At 41.2% G+C, this 21622-nt stretch overlaps 1 protein-coding gene across 1 annotated transcript in view; it reads right to left on the minus strand.

Annotated features, from left to right (window-relative positions):
- TICRR (TOPBP1 interacting checkpoint and replication regulator) overlaps nucleotides 1-21083 on the minus strand; it is a 34115-nt gene extending 13032 nt beyond the window's left edge. Inside the window, exons 1-14 of the mRNA XM_023522996.1 lie at nucleotides 20299-21083; nucleotides 15094-15373; nucleotides 13883-14121; nucleotides 12070-12304; nucleotides 11023-11161; nucleotides 7765-7904; nucleotides 6705-6923; nucleotides 4631-4782; nucleotides 3766-3866; nucleotides 3363-3456; nucleotides 3189-3268; nucleotides 2783-3022; nucleotides 2167-2263; nucleotides 285-372 (exon numbers count right to left, since the gene is read on the minus strand). Of these exons, the coding sequence (XP_023378764.1) occupies nucleotides 285-372; nucleotides 2167-2263; nucleotides 2783-3022; nucleotides 3189-3268; nucleotides 3363-3456; nucleotides 3766-3866; nucleotides 4631-4782; nucleotides 6705-6923; nucleotides 7765-7904; nucleotides 11023-11161; nucleotides 12070-12304; nucleotides 13883-14121; nucleotides 15094-15373; nucleotides 20299-20961 (2767 nt within the window). The 5' untranslated portion in view covers nucleotides 20962-21083. The remainder of the gene's footprint in view (nucleotides 1-284; nucleotides 373-2166; nucleotides 2264-2782; nucleotides 3023-3188; nucleotides 3269-3362; nucleotides 3457-3765; nucleotides 3867-4630; nucleotides 4783-6704; nucleotides 6924-7764; nucleotides 7905-11022; nucleotides 11162-12069; nucleotides 12305-13882; nucleotides 14122-15093; nucleotides 15374-20298) is intronic.
- Nucleotides 21084-21622: the final 539 nt, after the last annotated feature.

Here is a 21622-nt window from a genome sequence, read left to right on the forward strand (position 1 = left end):
ACGTTGAGCTGCCACACTTAAACTCCTCTCTTCGAAACCAGCTTCACTGCATCTTTTCCCTTTTTTGGGTTTTCACAATAATGGTGGGTTTTTTTGTTGGGTTTTTTTTTTTTTAGGATTTCAGGCCAGTTATTTTGCAGAAAGCGATATTTTGAGATCACCTTATTCTCCTAGCACATGGAATTTGGATATCTTTCACTAACCAGCAACTATATGAAACTATAATTTATAATTATGCAGCTGCTTAAATACATGCAATCAAAATAGACTCGTCGTTCAGGTCGATAAATACGTACGCTGAGGACCAAGTATACCTTGCACTGTATCTTTCCCTGGGAGTGGAGGCTGCTGAAGAGATGGGTGAGAGTTCTCCTGAAAAGTGAGAAAATCTAATAAGAAAATGGGCATTCTTTTAAAATAAAAGAATAAAACTTGCACCTGAAGCATCTGGCCCTTACAGCTCCTCTGTTAGGAATCCATAACAGAAACTGCTGTAAAATGCACAAAAGTAGATATATGTTCCAAGGACACTGAAGGCTGCACTGTAATATGTAATAAAAAACACCTTAAATTTCCATAAAGAGTGAAGTAAATAAATGATGGTTCATCTGCCCAATGCAGACATTAAAAGAGTTGAGAAGGAAGGAGACCCATATAAACTAACGTAGAAAGAGGTCCGTGATGGAGAAAACGTAAAAAAAAAAGTGTGATGATAAGTACAGTGGGTTAACTATTTATAACGTTTACGTGTATCTGTGCGTATAACATGCATATAAACCTTTGGTGTGTTACTGGTTATGTACAAAGAAGGGCCAGGGGATACGTGCAATCATCACCCGTGGTTACTTCTGAAGGATTAATGGAGAAGGGACATTCTAACTTTTAACTCTATATGATTTCAACTTTTTAATGGTGAGTATGTATACCTTTTGTATACATAAAAAGTAGGTGGAAAATCCATAAAAACTAATTAGAGGGTGCCTATACTCTTAGGAACGTCTCCATATAAAACTGCTACTTATTTGCTATTATAGTAGAGGATTTAAGAGTCTAAAATCCAGATGGATCTCAACAGCAGGATCATTTTTAAGATCTTTCTGTTTCATTTTTCAGTTACGCCACTGTAATGACTAAGGAATGAACTAACACATAGGGGCAGAAACTTAACAAATGATGTTCTGTATTAACCGAAATCAAATCCAGATCTTAGTGAATCAAGTTTCAAAGAAGTGAACTTTTTAGGCCAATCAATAACCACTACCACAGAGACAGTGACAGTGTAAGCTCTGCTGAGAGGGGGTCTGACACCCGCTTGCCGTCGTCCACCTGTGGATTTCACACTCTGCAATCAGGATTCCAGGATATGTAAGATTTGCATCTTATTCACTTATACTTATTAAGATCTACTAAGAACATGAACACTACTAACTCTTTAAAAGAAATCCCACCTCCGATTCCAAAGGACAGTTATAAATCTCGAGAAAGAGAGCAGAAAACTATCATAATAATAATGATAATGAATGCTTTGAAAGCTAATTTTCATAAACTTTTAACTCTTCTCATTATTTCATGCAGTTCAAAGCTCTTGATGTGTTCTTCATCTCCTTTCCTGGGGGAGACACCAGTTCTATTCAGTAAATGGACTCGACCCAGGCGTTTCTTTTTAAAACTAACTGTCAAGTCCTTAGGTCTATTGCCACAAAAAACAATTACCATCTGGCTTCATGACAGCGACCCCCTTTTAATGCCTTTTTAACTTGTTACAGAAATAAAACATATGTACTGAAAAGTACTTTCTGGAATTCAGCCAAAGTCCTATTATAATTGTACATTGTATTTCAGTGACCTCTTTGCTTGGGCTAGTCATTATTTTGAGTTTTCTTATCTACATTAGGTTCTGAATTAACTTATTCATTCCTAACTTTTGTGTGCTTTTTTTCTTTATATTACTTCTAACTATCACTTTTGGGTGACATGCTTAATCTTTAAAATATACATATTTCTTTATTCCTCGGATTAGATGGGAATGTCCAATTTTATTTCTGCGTGCTGCAATGTCCGTGTCATAAATGCAGAGCCACTGCCTTTCGTTCTTATTTATGGTGCGACTCCTGCCGGAAGGAACAACTCGGTAGTGATGTTTCTTGTCTCTCGGAAATGACTTACAGTTTTGGTAGCTCTCTTGGTCACTTTGGGAATTTCAATTTGTCGAAGATTCTGTGAGATCTCTGCAATGCTTTTATGTCTTATCAATGCATTTTTCCTTTTAAAAATGGAGAGAAAGAGTCAATCTATACTCAATAGAGGTTAAGTGAGACTAGAACTAGAGTGTTAACAGCAAACATTAATTAAATACAAGTCAGTTATCTTGGTGTTGGCCTGAATTTATCGCAAAAAAAGTTAACCCAGAATTTCTGCAATTGACTACTAGAAACTCAACTAGTTATGAACAATGAAAAGCTTCAAAGAAAACTTAAAAAGTAAGTGGAAACTCTGAGCTTATCTCATAAACGGCTACTACTTCCTGGAGACCCCACGTGGACAGTCAAGAAAGACACTGTGGACTGCTTAATAAACACGGTAGGTTCCCTGGGTAACACGAAGACTGTCACATGCTTCTGGCACTCTTCAAATTATCCAGGGAACATACAGGGGGAACCCCAAGAACTGCCTTCTGCGATTCAGACATAAGGGCAACTGTTATTTCAATAAATTATAAACAAAGACAACTAGACTATGGTTTAAACATGTCCTTAAGTTCTTCAATTCCCTGGGCTCTTACCTTCTCTTCTTAGCTGACCTGGTGCGAAGCTCCTCCAGTTGGTCAGATTCAGTGCCGGCCGACCCTGACCTATGGGCACTTGACGTAGGAGGCACAGAAAGAAGTGGCGACTTGCTCTCCTGTGTCATGGAATCATCACTGAAGCAGTCCGTAGGAAGGACACCAACCAGCTGCTGAGGAACCACAAACCCTAGGCTGTGGTAAAGACTCCCAAGTGTCTTTGGGATAGAGTCAACATACCTGTGGAAAAGATATCGGTTAAACATGCAACAGTCGGTCACCAACCCACCCTCTCTATTCCCTCCCTTACCCAGCATGAGAAGGATTTTACAACTCCATATTTCTGAAACAACACTTATGTAGTACTTGAAAAAATAATTTGAAAGTTAGCAGTCATCAAACTTACAATCCCAAAATTTCTTCCAGAAACTTTGCTAGGTATGCTGAATCCTCAGTTAAACACACCATGCGCAGCAAATCTGTCACCTGAAAGAGATTTTAGACAATTCCTAAGTGCCCTCTGCAGGAGAGCCGGAGGTGGCTGTGGCAGATGCCCACCGACTCAGCTCTCTGTACTTGCCTCCTCGACCACCTGCTCCATATCGCATACACTCTCCTGTATTGAAGGGCACTGCAGACACACCTCCAGACGAAGAAATACCTGAAGCTGGTACCTTGGGGGGACAAAAACAAAAAAAATTGGTTATATCTACTTTGAATGCCACTTATCCAAAAGCTTCTTCCTTAAGTATATATCTATTTATATAAGAAAAAACAACCACAAAGGACCACTGCTTTCTCTAAATAATAATACGGTCACCAGGTAAACAGGTGAGTCAAACTACATATTAGAAGATCATAAAGAACTGGCTACAAAAGCTTCTTTGAGCAATGGACAATGTATTTTAAACAGATACAAGCAACTCTTGGGGCTCTGTTTCAGAGAAATGGTTAAAAAAAAAAAGAAAAGGTAAGTTACTTACTCTCTGACTTTCTCTTCTTTATCCAGTTTTTTTCCTATATTCTGTCTAAGGCTTTTGCTAGTTTTTAAGAGGTTATTTTTGACTTGATTCAGGCAGTTCACCTGACAATACAAAAGCATGACCGATTACATGACGACATTACTTCTACTTTTTTCACAGCTAATGAATCCCCTGAGAAGGGAAGCACAGTCCCTTACAAATTTCCCCCTTCTTTCGTTTGAATAAAAAATAGCATAATGGATATTGTTCATTTATATCTTTAAAAAAGAACATGGCAAAAAATTATTTGAGAGCAAGCAGGCACAGATAAAGCAAGCCCGCAAATTTGCACTTTCTTAAAGGAGATTATTAAGTGGTGACTGAGACATCTAAGCATGTAAACAACTCCTCCGTTCACTTTAGCAGAGCCTGGCATCCCCAACCATGAATAAAAGCAAGTACACGGTCAAAAACAGTGGTTTGCAACACTCCCTGTGCGTAAGAATCATTAGCCAGCTTTTTAACAGTACTCAACCCCCAGAGACCTGTTCCAGTTGCTCTGGAGAGAGTCAGGCATCAGCTATTAAAAAAGTCCTAGGTGACTCTAAAGTGTAGCCAGGGTGAAGGCCACGGGTTAAACCCATGCAGCTGGAATGAAGCCAAGGACCGAGCTTCCGCTAGGGGAGAAGGCAAGTAATGACCCCCCTGGACCATTTCCTTGATTTCCACCTTATTAGTTTGCCATGTCCATCTTCCAAGACCTGGGATTATGCTCACCTCTTTGCTCATCTTATCACTTCTGAATTGTGTACTGCACAATAAACTGACGAACCAAACCCACCAAGCAACAATTACACTTAGGCCGCGCAACCTCCGGCTCCCGTACCTCTAACTCCTGGGTGCCCTTGGCCTTTAGGAACGCTTTTATGGCTGAGATCATGTTCCGGGCACATGAGTACAATACGGTTTCCTCCGCGGCCACAGTCTTTTGGTAATTTTCATGTATATAAGACAGTAGCTGCTCTTCGGTTTTAAAATCTGTAAAAAAAAAAAAAAAATCAAACTGAGGACTTCTGTCCAGGAAGGCAGAGTAGGTAAACACTGTGCTGCCTCCTCCCACGACCACATCAGAATTGCATTTAAATGACAGAATGACCATCACTGTGAACCGCCTGAAGTCTAACTGGACAGAAGTCCGATGACTAAGGACGTGAAGAAGCCATGTGGAAACGAGTAGGAACAGCAGAGGCACTGAAGGGGCAGGTCCCCGACCCGTAGTGTGGCCACGGAGAACAAGAAGCATAGCTCAGCTGTGGAGGTCCCCCGTGGGAGTGAAGGGTCACAGACAAGCCTGGGGCAGCAGTGCCGGGAAGAGGACTCCCCATAACATCTGGCTGTGAAAGCCAGTGGGAATTGCAACCAGGTGAGATGGAGGGTGGCTGGTGACAGGGAAGTCCTCTTAAAGGGCAGCCGCAGACTCACTTGCAAACTCAGTGGCTCAGGGACCCAGCTCATGGGCAGCAGCGTGAAAAGCACCAGGGACATACATGGGGAGGAACTGAACTGACTAGCTTCAGTGCAAGGACAGCAAGGGCCGGGGCTGGGGCCGCTCTCTCAGGGCATGAAAGTGCTGCCAGGGGCCACCGCTCCTTTGTCGAGCCCTCTCCCATCCAAGTCTCCCATCCAAGTACTAACCAGGCCCGACCCTGCTTAGCTTCTGAGATCAAGCGAGATAGGGCATGTTCAGGGTAGCATGGCCGTAGACATAAACGAACAATATTAAAAGTTAACAAAATAGAGAAATTCAAAATATTTTTAGAAAATAAGGTCACGGTTTTTTCCATAAAGATATCCAGTTATTCCTGTACCATTTGTCACAAAGATTATTCTTTTCTCATTGAATTACTGGGCCGCTTTTGTCACAAATCAATTTACCACTGTTATTCAGGTCTATTTCTGCAAAAAGGCTCGTGCGGAAATTCTGTTAACAATGTCTTGAATACTGTTAACTTCACTCTCCTCTGACTGTCTCATCCATTTTCCTGTACACCTTACCAGCTCATTAAAGATGTTCTGTCCTACTCAAACTGAGTATCATCTATGCCTCTTACATTCCTCAGAGATAAAGTCTTTAAAAGAGCAGAAAACTTATTCCAGAATTTTCAAAAGGACACAAAGGTGACATCATTCAATTATTGCCCAAAGTTCCTAAGCTATCATCACAACCATCCCACAGGACGGGCACTGTCAGTGTAGACTGTACCCTGAGAATGAGAAACAGACTGTAATCCGATTTTTTTGTTCTTTAAAAAAAAAAAGAAAAAAAAAAAAGAAAGTAAAAGCTACTGGACCAACTTCTGCCCGACTTTGAAAGACCTCAAGGTCCTGGCCCTCGCTTACTCATGAACCCTTTCCCTCTCTCTTTACTGACAAACGTATAAATCTTCTTCAACCACTCGTCCTACGGTCAAGCCACAGCCCTCCTCGGTGACTGTGCTTATGCTAAGCCCCAACCAGCACGCTCTTCCTGTCTTCCTGCCACCGAAACTCTGCTCATTCTTCAGAGTCTAATCTGGGCTCCACGGGCTCCTCGAAAGCCTCCTCAGCCAGTTCCAGCCCACGACCAACCGACCTGCCCTTTCTTTACTTCCCAAATGGGCACGGATTTCTCTACTTCCCAAATGGACTCCCTTAGGTGTTAGTTTTATTAATTTATTACTTATATTGTATATGTATCAACATATATCTGCTCATTACTGTTCTTTGTAGTTGGATCATAAATCTAAGGAGAGGACATTATGTTATCAATTTACTGTATTCACCATAACACACTTGTGGGCATGTGGCAGATATTCGATAAATGTTCATTGAGGGACATGATTAAAATTTATAAGAATATGAGGGTATAAAAGAGGACACAGGGACTTAAGACACAAAAACGCCAGAAAACAGAGGAATACCTTTAGGTTTAGAACTTCTTAGTGATCGTCCTCTGTTTTCCAACCTATCCGCTGCTCTTCCAGCGGCTGTCTTTTGAGTCCCTTTCTCCCCAGTGGCATCTGGGCTGCCATCCGGATGTAACTTCTGAGCCTTGACATTCAACCTCGCGACATTCAGCATCTTCAAGGAACGGCACATGGTGTTCATCTTCTGCCTCACTGGAGTACGGGGGACACCTCCTAACACAGCATCATGGGAAGGAAGAAAAATAACTTTTACTCCTATGGAATTGAGAACTGCTTTAGTTACAAAAATTGAACAGAAAGCTATTTTTAATTCAGATTAGATATTCGGTCGAAGAATAATGAAATGAAGAAGATCCCCTCAGAACGATCGGAGCGGGATAGTCCTCGCGTCTCCACCCGGCCACAGCAGGGCAGAAAGACAGCTCTTCTTTTAGCTGAAGTTTGGGAACCAAACATCTCAATGTGAACAGGTGGTTTTTACACAGGGAAATAAATGCCAAACGAACGGATGTTGGTGCTCCCAAGGGTCACAGAGTTAGCTGCACCCAGAGCTACTCGTCCCATTTTCTCTTTTTAAATTTTAATTTATTTTTACTTTCCTCATATTTAGATGCGGTGACTTTTCCTGGAAGTTTATGCTAAGGAAATCACTGAAGAATAAATCGTATGCACGACGCACGCCACAGTATTATTTATAATGATAAAAACAATAATCAGAATGTTCAACAACGTAAGAATTTTGTAAATTTTGTTATGTAATGAGGTGGAACAGTAACTGAAAAGGCAAAGTAACAGATGAACAAATATTTGTAAGCAGTGCACAAAATTGTATTTACATTTCTGTTATGACTAAAAATTAAAATGGTGTATTCATCAAGAAGGTAGGATCGTGGCTTTTAAATTTTTTAATTACTATCGTACCAATGTAATTATTTTGAGATTTGAAATTTAATAACTTGTCCTTCTATACTCGGTTACCGTTTCAACTTCATTTTAGGGAATGTCCATCTTTTAAAACACACAGTCTCAAAAAAGACCCTTTCTACATGCATACGTTTCTTTTTGCCATCTTCCTGGTTAGACGCCGCGGATTCCTCACGGGACTTTCTCAGGTAGAGCTCGGAGAGGCAACGTGTTAATTCACTTTCAGTCTTGGAAGGCTCTTCCTTGTGAGACAAGGCAGCCTGTAGTAACCTGTGAACAAGTCAAGATGTTTAGTATAAAGCTGAAATCCTGATTTTCCAAAATGCTCTAAAGACAAAATGACAATAACAAAATTCATTATCCTTTTAAAAGCTAATCAGATATCCCCACGAGATGCCTTCATAAATACACTTTCTCAGGAGGGGAAAGGTCCCTTTTCTCGTTTATAATTTAAATAAACTCAGGGGCAGAAGCTACCTGTTCACAAAGCCAGGAATCATTACATACGGTATCAACTTTTAGTCATAAGGTTCTTCATGTCCTATGGTACATGTCTAATTAGAGCATCGATTTCACCTCTGGGCTTCCATAGTTATTTTTTATTCAGTGTCCGTACATTGAAATACAAGAAGATATAATACAGTAAAAGTGTCACAATGACTTCTGAATAGTTCTCTCGCACTGCAGTAAACTGCTTTGGGATTGAGACAAGGAGGAAGTGGGGCGGGGGGACGAGTGGTTATTAAATGCCCTTCCACCTAGAGCTATTATTCACTAAGGAAATTACAAAAATGGCACAATATTAAAAATGTATTATTTGTATTTCGCTATCTTGCATTACCTGCTATCATCTGATTTATAAGTAGGAGAAAGTTATGGTACTTTCTCCATGATGCTGTGTTAGGAGGAGAAAGTTAAAGTAGTTGAATCCGCTGGGACTACCAGCTTTTTTCCTGTCGATTTTTTTAAGCTTTCAACATTTCAAATATACAGAAAGATAGAGAAAGCATTATGAAATGATAAGTATGTACCTCCCTCCAAGATTAAATACTTGTTAAGTTTTCCCTATCTGCTTCAGATCTTTTATTTATAGACATACATATGGATCGAAAACAACAAAAATTGCTTTTATATATTGTAAATTTTCAAAAGAAATTATAACACCACCCTCTTGCAATTTTTGTTTGTACACAATCTACTTTTCATGTGTATAGAAGTAGCTCTACTTTGTTCAGTTTTACTAATCTATGTGTGTGTGTGTGTGTGTGTGTGTATATATTCTGTTGTATATACCACACTTTATCCATTTTCCTGCTAAGGGTCAGCTGGTTCTTCACACTTTTTCACTTTTAATGACTGGCAATGAACATTCTGGTTTAGCTCTCCTTGTTTTTGCACAAAAATTTCTTTAACGTAGACGCCTGGAAGTGAAATTGCTGGGTGTCAGAGTATGTGCATTTCTGCTTTACTAGAAATACAAACGGTTGTAACCGTTTTATTTCTATCATCTAAAGTATTCTCATTTCCCTTCGTGCCGTTAGCAGATTTACCAAATTTTGACTAATGGGTATAAAATAGAATCTTGTGGGTTTTTTCTTACCGTGGTTTTAATTTCCATTTGCCTAAGCTGAATATCTTTCCAAATTACTGCTCTGCTGAGTATCCTCTTATGAATTGCTTATTTGTATTCTTTTCCCAATTTTCTATTGGATTGCTTGTCTTTTTCTTACTAATTTTTAGGATCTCTGTGCTCATTTGAATACTCATCCTGTTGGTTATATAGCTTACAGCTACCCAAGTCTACGCCTAATCTTTTTTCTCATACCAAAATTTTTAAAATTATGGTCATATATTTTCCATATATTTTTAAAATTATGGTCATATATTTTCCATATGCTTTGAATTTTTTAAGTCTTAGTTAAGAAATCCATCCCTAGCTTGGTTTTTCCCTTCTTACGATTTTAAAGTTTTACTTTTCACATTTGAGTTTTCATTTTGCTAGGAATTTATCATGTGTATGCTGTGAAGCAGAAATCTAATTTTTTACCTTTTTTCTTCTGGATGGCCGATTCTCACATCACCAGTTGCCGAATACTCTAATTCTTTCCGATTTATCAATGCTGCCTCTGTCGTACGCCAAGCTTTCCTTGCACGTGTGGGTCACTTTCTGGGCCCTCTATTCTGTCCCACTGGTCTATGTCTCAATCCTTGCACCGACACCGCACACCGCCTATTCACTAGAGCTTGAGGGTAAATTTTGATCTCATAGGGGAAAGTGCACATGTCTAGTTCTTAGCCTTTTTGAGTTGAACCATGTTCACAAATCAGAAGACTCATTATTATTAAAATGTCAAGTCTTCCCAAACTGACCTACAGACTCCATGCGCTCAGTCAAAAATTTTACCGAAAATTAACAGGCTGCTTCTAAAATTTTCATGAAAATGCAAAGGATCTAGAATAGCCAAAGCAATTCTGGGTGGGGGGGAGAACAAAGTTGAGAGGACTCAGACTATCAGATTTCAATACTCAAGACAGTGTAGCATTAACATAATTCCTGGACTAGATGCTTTCCAGAAATAGACCTGAACAATGGTAGTCACAGTAATTCAATGAGAAAAAGACTGTCTTGGAACAAAGGTGTTGTATCAACTGGATAAAAAACAAATCTCAACTTTACCTTAATAATATTTTGAATTTCTGCTCTATCTTTTACATTTCTAATAGTTTGTCTTTTAAAAAACTTGCTCAGTTATGCTATAGATTTATTTGGTTTCTCAAAGATTCATCTTTTGTTTCTGTTGATTTCTATAGTTTGTTCGCTATTTGATTTTTCTTGATATCTTTATTACTGCCTTCTTTATTTTTTGGGTTTATTCTCTTGTATTATTTTCTGTGTTGAATTCAGCTAATTGGTTTTTAATTTTTCTTCTTTAAAAGATAGTTTAGGTCAATACATTTTCCTTTAAGTATAAATTTAGCTACATTATACAAGTTTGCATTTTCATTTTAGAGATTTAATACTAAATATTTTCTCACATCCATAATAGAAGAGAGCATTTTATTTCTGTAATTAATTTTTTTCCCATTTTTTATTGTGGTAAAATACACGTAACACAAATTTGTCACCCTCACCACTTTTAACTACATAGTTCAGGGAAGTATATTCACAATGTTGGGCCGCCATCACCTCCATTCGTGTCTCCACGACTCTTCATATTGCAAAACTGAAACTCTAGACCCGTTAAACAATACTCTCCCTTTGTAATTAGTTTTTAATATTATTAGACTATATTCACACAATGTGGTCTGTTAAAAAAAAAACAACACATACGCAAATGACTCGAAGCTAATTTCAATGATCAAGGCCCAGATGAGTAAAAAGTTTTACCAAAATGACTCCATCAGATTTGAACTGGCGCCGCTGAGGGCAGAGCGCAGGAACCACCGCTCCAGCACAGCAGGGCTCCAGGGGCCGGTGCGGCCCAGCTCCTGCTGGGCCCACTCAGGAACCGGAGGCGCTGCAGGGCCTGGAGCAGAGATGGGGAGAGGCATGAGCACACGCCTGGAGAATCCAGCCCCGCCCCTCCCGCAGACAGACCACATTCCTCCCCAGGACACACAGAGAGGCACCTTGAGCCACATTCCTTCCAGCTCCCACAGCCTGTGTGTCGGTTTAAAACCTACTCCGAAGATGTACGAACACAGGCTTCCTCGCGGCTCCTCCGACACACCAGACACACGCCCGTCTCAGCGCCTTGGACTTGCTGTGGCCTCGATTGGGAATGTTCTCTCCCTACCTACTGCTTTTTTGCTCAATTATTACTTTTTCAGCAAGGCCTGTTTAGAATTGCAACCCTCTCCCCTCCCCAATGCTCCCCATTCCTTCTTTTTCCGTTTATTATTACAGCGCTCATCCCTCTCAACTGTACGATATAATTTCCTTAGTTTACGGTCTCCTCTCCCCGACCAGATGGTAAACTCCACGAGAACAGAGACCGTTGTGTTGTTCTCTGTTGTATTCCCAATACCTAGAACAGTGCCCTGCACAGAGCGGGCACTCACTAACTCTGTTGAATGAATGAATGAATAGCACATTAATTTTTATCTATCTAGCATAAATAAGGTTTGCTTATCAGTCACAATGCAAGGAACTGAAAGGTGGACAGAATCGTGAGTTTTACATCCAGTCTTTATTAAAAACCAGCTTTCAGGTTAAACCTTCGACTGCAAAGCGGATTCACAGAGCCTCTGGCCTCCTCCGAAGTCCCTCAGGATTACCATAAATAATGACTTTGACTGCCTGGAGTACGACAGTTTGCTTTTTTGTTTTATAATAGATATGGGGCTCTTCTAAGAGCAGTGACAAAATGCTCTGATGCTGGAAAGGATTGTAAACCACTGCCTGGAGAGATTAGTTAGTGGTTCAGAAGCTTACCAGAGGCGGTAGGGTCTTTCCGTAAACTGTGAATCTGATTCAGTACAACGTCCTTAACATCGAAACAAACGGAAGCCGTTTCCTGGGAGTTCTCTGCCACAACTGTTTGGAGAAAATGTCTTTGAAATTCAGCCTCCTCGGTGTGGAACAGGGTGAGAATTGTAGTGTTGGTAGAGAGGGGAGAAATAACTCCAGAGATGGGGGGCCAGCCTTCACCAGGGTCCACACTGGCAACCTACATAAGACGTTTAGTTAGTTGAGAATACTGTTAACATCCGCATAAAGAATGCAGCTTAGTAAAAGACAGAGTGGTACTTTCTCCTGAAGATGACTAATATAAAAATCATGGAAGAGACAGATTTGATGAGTTTAAGTGCTAGAATCGAACTTACTGACCATCTGTCTAATCCTAATCCCTCAATTTATGATTAAGAAAAACCTAAGGTAACCAAAAATATTTACTAAGCACTCATTATGTGCTTATTGTAACTCAATGAATCCCCACAACCACTTAGGTTTAACAATCATCCTCCTCATTTTATAGGGAAGAACTAAGGCTGGGGAATAAGTACCCTCTTCAAGGCCGCCCGTAAGAGGCAGAAGCCAAGTGTGTATGAATTCCAAACCCATGCTCTCGATCACGAGGCAGGACCACCACTGACGGATTTACTGGATCATACAGTGGACAGCAGGGCCGAGACCGGATCCAGATCGCCTGCCACCCCCCAGTGCTCTTTCTGTCAGAGCGCATAACTCAGAACACGTGCTCAGGTGACTACCCAGCTTTTCTCTGGAATGTGTCACGATGGGATCCATGAGACAGAAGCCTTCTGAGGTTACGAAGGCAAAAGACAAGGTAAGGTAAAAAAATGTGCTGGCAGTTTAAAATAACCATCACCTTTAAATCAAATCTGGTAGGTATGTATTTCTTTTCAGAAGGCATTTCTAAATTTGTATAACTACTGGACATTACAAATTATAAATTTATAATAAATTATAAATTTATAAATTAGGCACAGTAAGAGAGTAACAACAATACCTAACAATAAAATAGAACAAATATAATACACTGTAATAAAAGTTATGGGAATGCGTTCTCTCTTTCAAAACATCTTACTGTACCGTACTCACCTTTTCACTTAAAGGAAGCACTTTATGGCTTCCCTTTGGCATATCTGAACTGTCAGCATCACTAGCTTCGTATTTTAGGGCCATTATGAAGTAAAGTAAGGGTCACCTGAGCACGAGCACCATGATACCAAGACAGTAGATCTGATAACCTCGGCTGCTCAGTGACTAACTGGCGGGGAGAGCACAGTGTGTTGACGCTGGATAAAGAGACAACTCATGTCCCAGGCAGGACTTTGTGAGATTTCATCATGCTACTCAGGAGAGCCTGCAATTTAAAACTTACGAATTGTTTATTTCTGGGATTTTCCATTTAATATTTTCGGACAGCAGCTGACTATGGGTAACCGAAACCATGGAAAGCAGAACCACAGATAAGGTGGGGGGACTGTCCCATCTCTTCACCACCCTGATACAATCATTCTATTTGGTTCGCTGCCTTTTTTCTTATATGAATACAATTTAACCTAATTGGATTCAAGGCAATTGCAATTTTACAAACTGTTTCTTCACTAATGAACACTGTCATGATGCAATAATGTGGACAATATTATTTGCAAAAAACATCATCTGTCTCGCTGAGATATGTTATGTAGGGCAATCTTTGGCGTTTCATAAACACACTCATTTCACTTTGCTAGTGCATTATTAGATTGGCATGATTTAGCACGTGGAAGAGACCTACCAGATGTAACTCTTCAGCGGCGAGCCTGTTTAGCAGCTGCTGAAATAATGTCCTTTGAGTTGATTTACTCTCGTCTGGACCCTGGAGCATCCAGCTATCAGTGCCCAAAGTGTCACTCATTGGGAGGGACCACTGAGTGACGGTGCCTTCTAGAAAAATTCTGACCGGCTTCTGAAAATGTCTCTGATGCAAGGTTAAGGGCTCCAGGGTGACGGGCCATGTTTCTTGAATCTCTTTTCCTGTTAGAAATAAAGAATATTAACATAAATACTTACTGAAAATAGGTTTAATAAAATAGTAAGAAGAACATTAGATCGTCAGTTAAGGTACCAGTACTGTCACTTAGTTCACTTCGACCCTGACTCTACAGGCCATCACAGCAAGCTCGTGTAGTTCTACAGGAAGGGAATTATGAGGGCACGACCTGTGCCAGAACTTAATAACTACGATTTAGAAAGAAATATCCATGGAAGCTAAGCAGGGTCAGGCCTGGTTAGTACTTGGATGGGAGACCACCTAGGAATACCAGGTGCTGTAGGCATTAAAAAAAAAATATCCAAGCGATACTCACTGCTTACCAAAAATAAGACAACGCTTCTTAAATCCATAAAATACAGTGCATAGCATATCTTATGAAGTTAAATTCTAAAGACGAAATTGCTTGAACAAAACTACTCTTAAAATTTCCATATATTACACATACTATATAACAGTTTTATGTATGTATCTCTTCTGCATGAATACACATAATGATTCAGAATATACATAGTGAATACTATGACAAAACAAATTTAAGAAGATTCCAAGATGCTGGCTCTTCCTGGTAATAAGTATCATTTTCAGCTTCTTTTGATTAATTTGTTATCAATGATAATCTCTCTATGGTCTTCAATTTATCAATCTCTTCTACAAGGCAATGAAATCTTACCACCCATTTATCTGGGCACCTGAACAATATTATCTTTCTTTGCCAACAGCTGGGAAACTCTTTGAAATCATTCACTTGTTCTTTTTGTACATGGGCTGGCAGCTATACTATACCAGAGTTCGATCCTTTCCTGTAGTATCTATGATTTTGCTTAGACATCTTTTAAGTGTGAATCGAGAGCCTGGACTGCTGGAAATTCTAAAGAAAACGAAAGTATGGCCCGGCCTTGAAGAAAGAAATGCAACTGAGACTAAAAAATAAACCCTGAATAATATTTGCTTACCTTCGACAGGGAGAAATAACGTTCCTTCCATTCGTGGAAATGAGGCTTCATACTCAGGCGAATTATAGAGCAGACGGTTTAAAGTGGAATCGGTTGGCATAATTGAAATCCACGAAGAGAAGCGAGGTTCACTTGACAGCTTTTTGTCACTGCCAAGCGGTGTTTCCCCAGCTTTAATACAATGCTGGCTGAAAGTTTCAGATGGCAAGATAGTGCCTCCTATGTGGTAGAGCAGTTCGTATACTGTCCAGTACCCAAGGTGGTCTGGGGATTCCCAAAGCTAAAATAAAATTACAAAGAACCTAAGTTGTTATAAATTAGGCATTCATAAATAAAGCTAAGAGAAATCAGGAGAAAGTAAAGTTGATAACTCTACTAAAGAATCAAACCACACAATTAATACATTCGTTGAACCCAACCCAAACAATGGCCAGCATCCTGTTACTCTACAGCCCAAGAATATAATTACTACATAATATGCTTTCAAGAAAGTGTCCATTTACTGAAAACAGCACTTCAATTTTACTTCCTATCCAGGATTAGAAGTGATGCAAATCACTGGGGATAAATCATAAAATTTGAAGAGTCAGAAGAAATACAAAACCATGATACATTAATAAAAATAATTTTGTCCTACACAACATAACACGACAACAGCCAGGAATCATGGGAGTGAGGCAGGGGCACCTGCCCTGGCGGGTGATCACTGCTGACTCGCCCACCCCACAGGATTGTGTGGAGACCAAACAGGTCTTCTCAGTTCCGTCTTCGCTGCTCGCAACAAAGTCCTCGTCATCTCCCACCCAGACTCTTAATGCAGCCTGCAAAGTCTGTGCCCTGCCTCTAATCTTTCCTCCATGTTGCTCTGAGGATTCTTCTGAATCATGTATCAGAATCATGTTTCTTCTCTAAATACCTGAGGGCTCCCTGTGCCTCCACGATAAAGTGACTCTTCGGAACAGCCATAAAGCCCTTAACAGTCCAACCCTCAACAACCTTTCCAAACACATCATCTTTCCGGCATTCGTCCCTGCCTTCGAGGCACACCGAAACATCTGCTGTTTCCTGAACACGCTATAGTTTACGATGCTTCCATGTCTTTGCTGATTTTGTTTCCTGTACCTTCCCCTTCCTTCTTCACCAACAGGATGTTAATTACAGTACTGTTATCTAGCTCAAATCCTACTTTCTCTGTAAAAGCCAATCCTGACTCTTCATTCAACAAACTTTTATTGAGCAACCTCTACGTACCATGAACTTAGCAGGACATAGTCCCCGTCTTCTAGAATCTTAAAGTCGGGGGAGTGAGTAAAACTGCAGTGACATGGAATACTCAACTTGCCATCACAACATAACATGAAGATATTTAGGAACTATAGGAACACCTACCCTAGAAAATGCTCATCGTGCTGGGCTGCCTGCCCCACAGGTGAGTTAACAATAGTAGACTATAAATTGCTATGTGAATGTGAGGTCTTCTAGGTCTACCGCCAAATTTTCCATTATGTTCAAGTTCAAAGGGGACATAAGAGTGGCCAAGGTTACAGCAAGACAATGAAAGACCAGTCTAAAAGCCCAGGACTATCTTGGATAGTGCTTTTAAAATGAAGGTCAGCAAGAAGACATACGAATGGCCAAAAAACATATGAAAGGATGCTCAACATCATTAACTATTAGGGAAATGCAAATCAAAACCACAATGAGATACCATCCGTCAGAATGACTATTTTCAATGGGACAAGAATAACAAGTGTTGGAAAGAATGAGGAGAAAAAGGGACCCTCGTACACTGCTGGTGGGACTGCAAATTGGTACGGCCACTATGGAAAAAAACTATAGAGGTTCCTCAAAAAACTAACAGTTGATCTACCATATGATCCAGCAATTCATCTACTGAGTATTTACCCCAAAGACTTGAAAACATATATCTGAAAGATATATGCACACCGATGTTCATAGCAGGCATTATTCATGGTGGCCAGGGCATGGAAGCAACCGAAGTGTCCTACAATAGATGACTGGATAAAGCAGCTGTGGTACATACATAAAATGGAATATCAGTCAGCCATAAGAAGAGATGAAATACTACCGTTTGTGACAACATGGATGTATCTTCAGATAATCACGCTAAGCCAAAAAAGCCAGACAGAAAAAGTTGAAAACCACATGCTATCACTAATACGTGGGATATAAATCTAAAAGCAACAAATAAGCACGACAGACAAACAGAGAGAGACTCATGGACATGGACAGTAGACTAGTGGTTACCAGAGGGTGGAAGTGGGAAGTAGATGGGGTCAAAGGGGTCAAATATGTGGTGACAGAAAGAAATCTAACTATGGGCGGTGAACCTACAATGCAAATATACATATATATATGACTTACTGTTGAATTGTACATTCAAAACTTATTGGATTTCATTAACCAATGTCACCGTAATAAATAAAAAAATAAAAATAAAGTAAAATGAAGGTCACGATCCTTTGATGGATTAGATGTAAACTTTGTCAGATCAATTGAGTAGTTTATAATCAACATTAAAGAAAAAACAACAGAAAATATCACATGTAGCTAAGATAAACAATATATTATGAAACCTTTGTTTCAGTTATGCAGATGAGTTTGGAAAATGCTATAACAGATTGATCAATGAATTTGACTTTCCTGTTACCACTCATGTGTCCTGTCCATGCCCGTGTTCACTGCTATGGAGGAGAATGGAATGGCTAGTTCAGATATCACAGATCCTGATTTTCTGCCAAAGGGAAACGAAAAATTTGGTGGAAACAAAAAATTTATTGAAATTGTTTTCAGCCAGAGGATCTGCCAGGAGAGAAACAATGCTTGTAAAATGAAAGGTAAAACTTTCATAAGAGTTGAAAGAAAATTAACTTTTGATTAAAAAGTAACATGTGAAAAAAAAAAAAAACAATCCACAAACAGTATATATATGGACTATGGTGAAATTTCTCATTTTTACACATATTATAGAGTAAGTGACAAACATTTCCTAATGGTAGTTTCAAATTTGAAGATTTAGAAATATCCAAGATATAAGCTCCAAGAGAGCAGGGACCACATCTGTCTGGCTCGCTAATGGCACACCCAGCACATCTAGCAGATGTGATAAAATACGTACTGAAGAAATGGAAAATGTGCTAAGGGTCTCCTATGCTCCCTTGCATCCTGTATCTTGGCCAGAGTTCTGTGAGTTTGGATTCCTTCCCCAATAAACATTCCAGGTTCTGCTTCTCCCAGTTCTACTTCCCAGACTGAGGTCCGCAGGGCGTGCCCTGTACTTTCTCTTCTTCCCTCCTCTCTACCCATGTGGCGAGGGCTCCCCAAGCACAGAGCCTAAGGCTTCCATTTGCCTCCACGGTGTGGCTGGCAATAAGCTCTGAACAGGAAAAACAAACAAACAAACAGATCTTCACCAGAAAAGAAAAATTCTGGAAAAGCTTAAGATTTATCTGATGGGCATTTTCTTAGGAGAAACAACCTAATAATAGACGTGAGAAGCCTCCAAGAAGACCAGACCCCTCCGATGGTGGAATGTCAGAAGCGGAAGGGATCTTTAAAAGAGCCTGTCAATCTAGCTATTTTAACGCTATTCTGAAAAGCCAGAAAAAGAATCTGTTCATCTGCTAAGACTCATTTCTAGCCAGTATTTGATATAATACATTTCCAGAAGAAAATCTTAGATATGATTTGATATTATTTCAAACAAAGCAGTTATGTGTTCTGTACTGTATCCAATACTTGATTTGCCAAATTCTTAACAAATTTTAAGTTCTAAGTTTCCATTTTCTCTACCAAATGTTTACCTTTTCTTGGGCAAGCCACTGCTGCCCTAGTTTGCAATTGCTACACCTTTTGGGGGCTTTGTACTTAAAAGCATGTCGGAAATTTTAACACAATATATCATTATTCATTTTCAGTATCTGCTCATTTTCCATTTGTATTACAATTTAACGCACTCCTATCAAGTGGAATCCCATCTGTCACCTGGTTCAACCACATTCCCATGAATTAGAACAAAATCCACACTTTCGACCTTGGCCCTACAGGTAGGCCTCTCCTACTGACTTCCCGTCCCCTCTCATTCCTTGCCCCATCCAACCCCTCTGCCCCCCAGCCCTAAACAAACTAAGCTCATTTCTCACTCAGACCTCTACAACAGCTCTTCCCTTTCCCTGGAATGTTGGGAAACCTTCACCATTCAATTCCCTATTCTGAAAGACCTTCCATGACTGCCACTTAAACTATGTACACCATCCATTCACACTCCTTTTACTTTCTCTGCCCCACTCCCATCCCTTTACCCTACTTAATTTTCTTCAGCATATTGACATCTTATCATTTACTTAAGCCATTCGATCTGTCAATCTTCCTTATTTAACATATCTTCTCCCTAGAAGGTAAACCCAGCAGCTAAAATAGTGTAGTAGGTACTCAATGTGATGGCTTCTCAATGAATATTTATTGGCTTAATGCATGACAGGAAGAAAATGGTGAAGATTAAAAATAATAAACACACACACACACATCACAGCACTTGACGATAACAGGGGCCCTACTTTCTCAGCAAAAAAACAAATTAGCCATTTGGGACTATAAGTACATAAGAATTCATTTAGTCAACAAGTACTTACTGAATACCTACAATGTTCGGTACACATCTGCAGTGGAGACAAAGATGTGTGTGCCTGCCTTTATTATGGTGTTTTTAGACTTGATGAAAGGTGACAGTCTGAACAACTGGAACATATGATGAGAAGGGGAAAGTGCCAGAGAAGTGTCGGGGAAACTCAGAAGCTGAGATTGAGTAGCTGCCTTACAGAATGAATGAAGTTTACACCAGCACCGCAGAGTGAGCACTGGTAGTCCAGATGACTAAGACAAAACAAGCAGTCAGACCTGTTGACCAACTAGACTGTGTTTCAACATGCCAGAAAAATAAGCTGGGAAGGAAGGCAGAGGGGTCCAAATTGTGAAGGACCTTCAACGCTTTGACAGTAGGTACGGAGAACCTACCTTACCTATTTTATTGCTTAGACTGTCCCTATTTGTGACTTTCCTTCTAAAGGGACACATGCTGGTCGTGGAAGTCTCACTCTGGGTCTATAGGGTGCTCTGCAGACGCTGTCAAGTTCTGATTAACCAGGAGGACACCTTACACTAAATCTGAGTTCCCTATGATCTTACCTTCGACCTCTCGGTGCTATCCACCCAGTACAAGGTGATTTTTCGGGCGATCAGGACTTCCTGGACCCTCTTGGGCAGCAACTTCTCCATCATCTGCTTAGGAGTGGTCGGCAGGCGCGGGGCCTGGGCCTCGCAGCCATACACGAACTGCAGCAGTTCCCTCTGCGAATGCGGACAGGGGGCCAGCAGGAAGACGGCGTTCCCAAAGCCCCCGAGCGCAGTCTCGGCCTCCTTGGCCTCGCTCTCCACGTCCACCAGTCTCCTCCCGCTGCGGCGCAGGATCGGCTTGGTAGGCGACGTGATCTCCGGCCGGTCCCACTGGTAGTCCAGCAGCGTCTCCATCAGCGCGCTGTGAGTGCAGGTGGCCCTGGGCGCCGGGCCGGGCAGGTGGGGGCCGGGGGCGCCGTCCCCGAGCCTGGCCTCCAGCTCCTCCTCAAAGTCCTCCCAGGACCGGGCCCCCAGCTCGCGGAAGTCAGACACACGGGAGGGCCGGCTCCGCGCCCCGTGAGAGTCGAAAAACCGGAAGGCCCAGCGGACCCTGGCCAGGCCGAATCGGCAACTCAGGTAGATGAGGAGGCGCAGGGCAGACCGCCGGACCCGGCTCTGGCCAGCGGTGCCGCCCGCGGTGTCCAGCAGCAGCATTACGTTGCGACAGCAGGCCATGTCCGACGCGACTCCGCCACAGGGATCCGGCTGGGGCTCTCCCCATAGACCCCAGCCTCAGGAAAGCAGCGCCATTCACTCCTCCCAGGGGTCCTGGTAAAAAAAGGCTCCCGCGCTCTACAAGAAGTACTACCATTGGCGGAGCCGGCTCCGAGGTTCGGCTCCTATTGGTCGCTTGCCTAACGTAAGTTACGTAAGCGACGCCCATTCTCGGCGCTGACTGGAAGAGCGTTGGAGAAAACCTCTGATTGACGGATGGAGGGCGTGACTACGGGCGGGGCGCTGTGATACCCGAGAACCTTAACATTCATTGGTCTGGGCCTTGGTTTTAAAATTTAAAGAGGTGGTGCTAGCGGGCTGTGTCTTTAAGTTTCCCTTTTGGGAAGGAGACCTGCGTTTGGGCGATTTTCCGCTGGTGTGGGCGGGGCCGCTGGGAGACGTTTTTACTAAATCCTTGCAAACGGTACCGGAAGGGAACTGGGGATGGTTTGAATCCAACTGGCTTGAAGCCACCCTAGACTTTCTATGGAATAAAGTCCGGTGTGAAGAATTTAATTTTCTGTAATTTAAGAAAAAGTTATTAAAAATCAAAAGTCCACGCCCTTTGCCCCAGTAACTTCTAGGAGTCTCTGAAGAAGGTAATCAGATACAAACAAAAGAT

The sequence above is a fragment of the Pteropus vampyrus genome, unplaced genomic scaffold (genome assembly GCF_000151845.1).
Source record: "Pteropus vampyrus isolate Shadow unplaced genomic scaffold, Pvam_2.0 Scaffold368, whole genome shotgun sequence".
NCBI classification, from domain to species: Eukaryota; Metazoa; Chordata; class Mammalia; order Chiroptera; family Pteropodidae; genus Pteropus; species Pteropus vampyrus.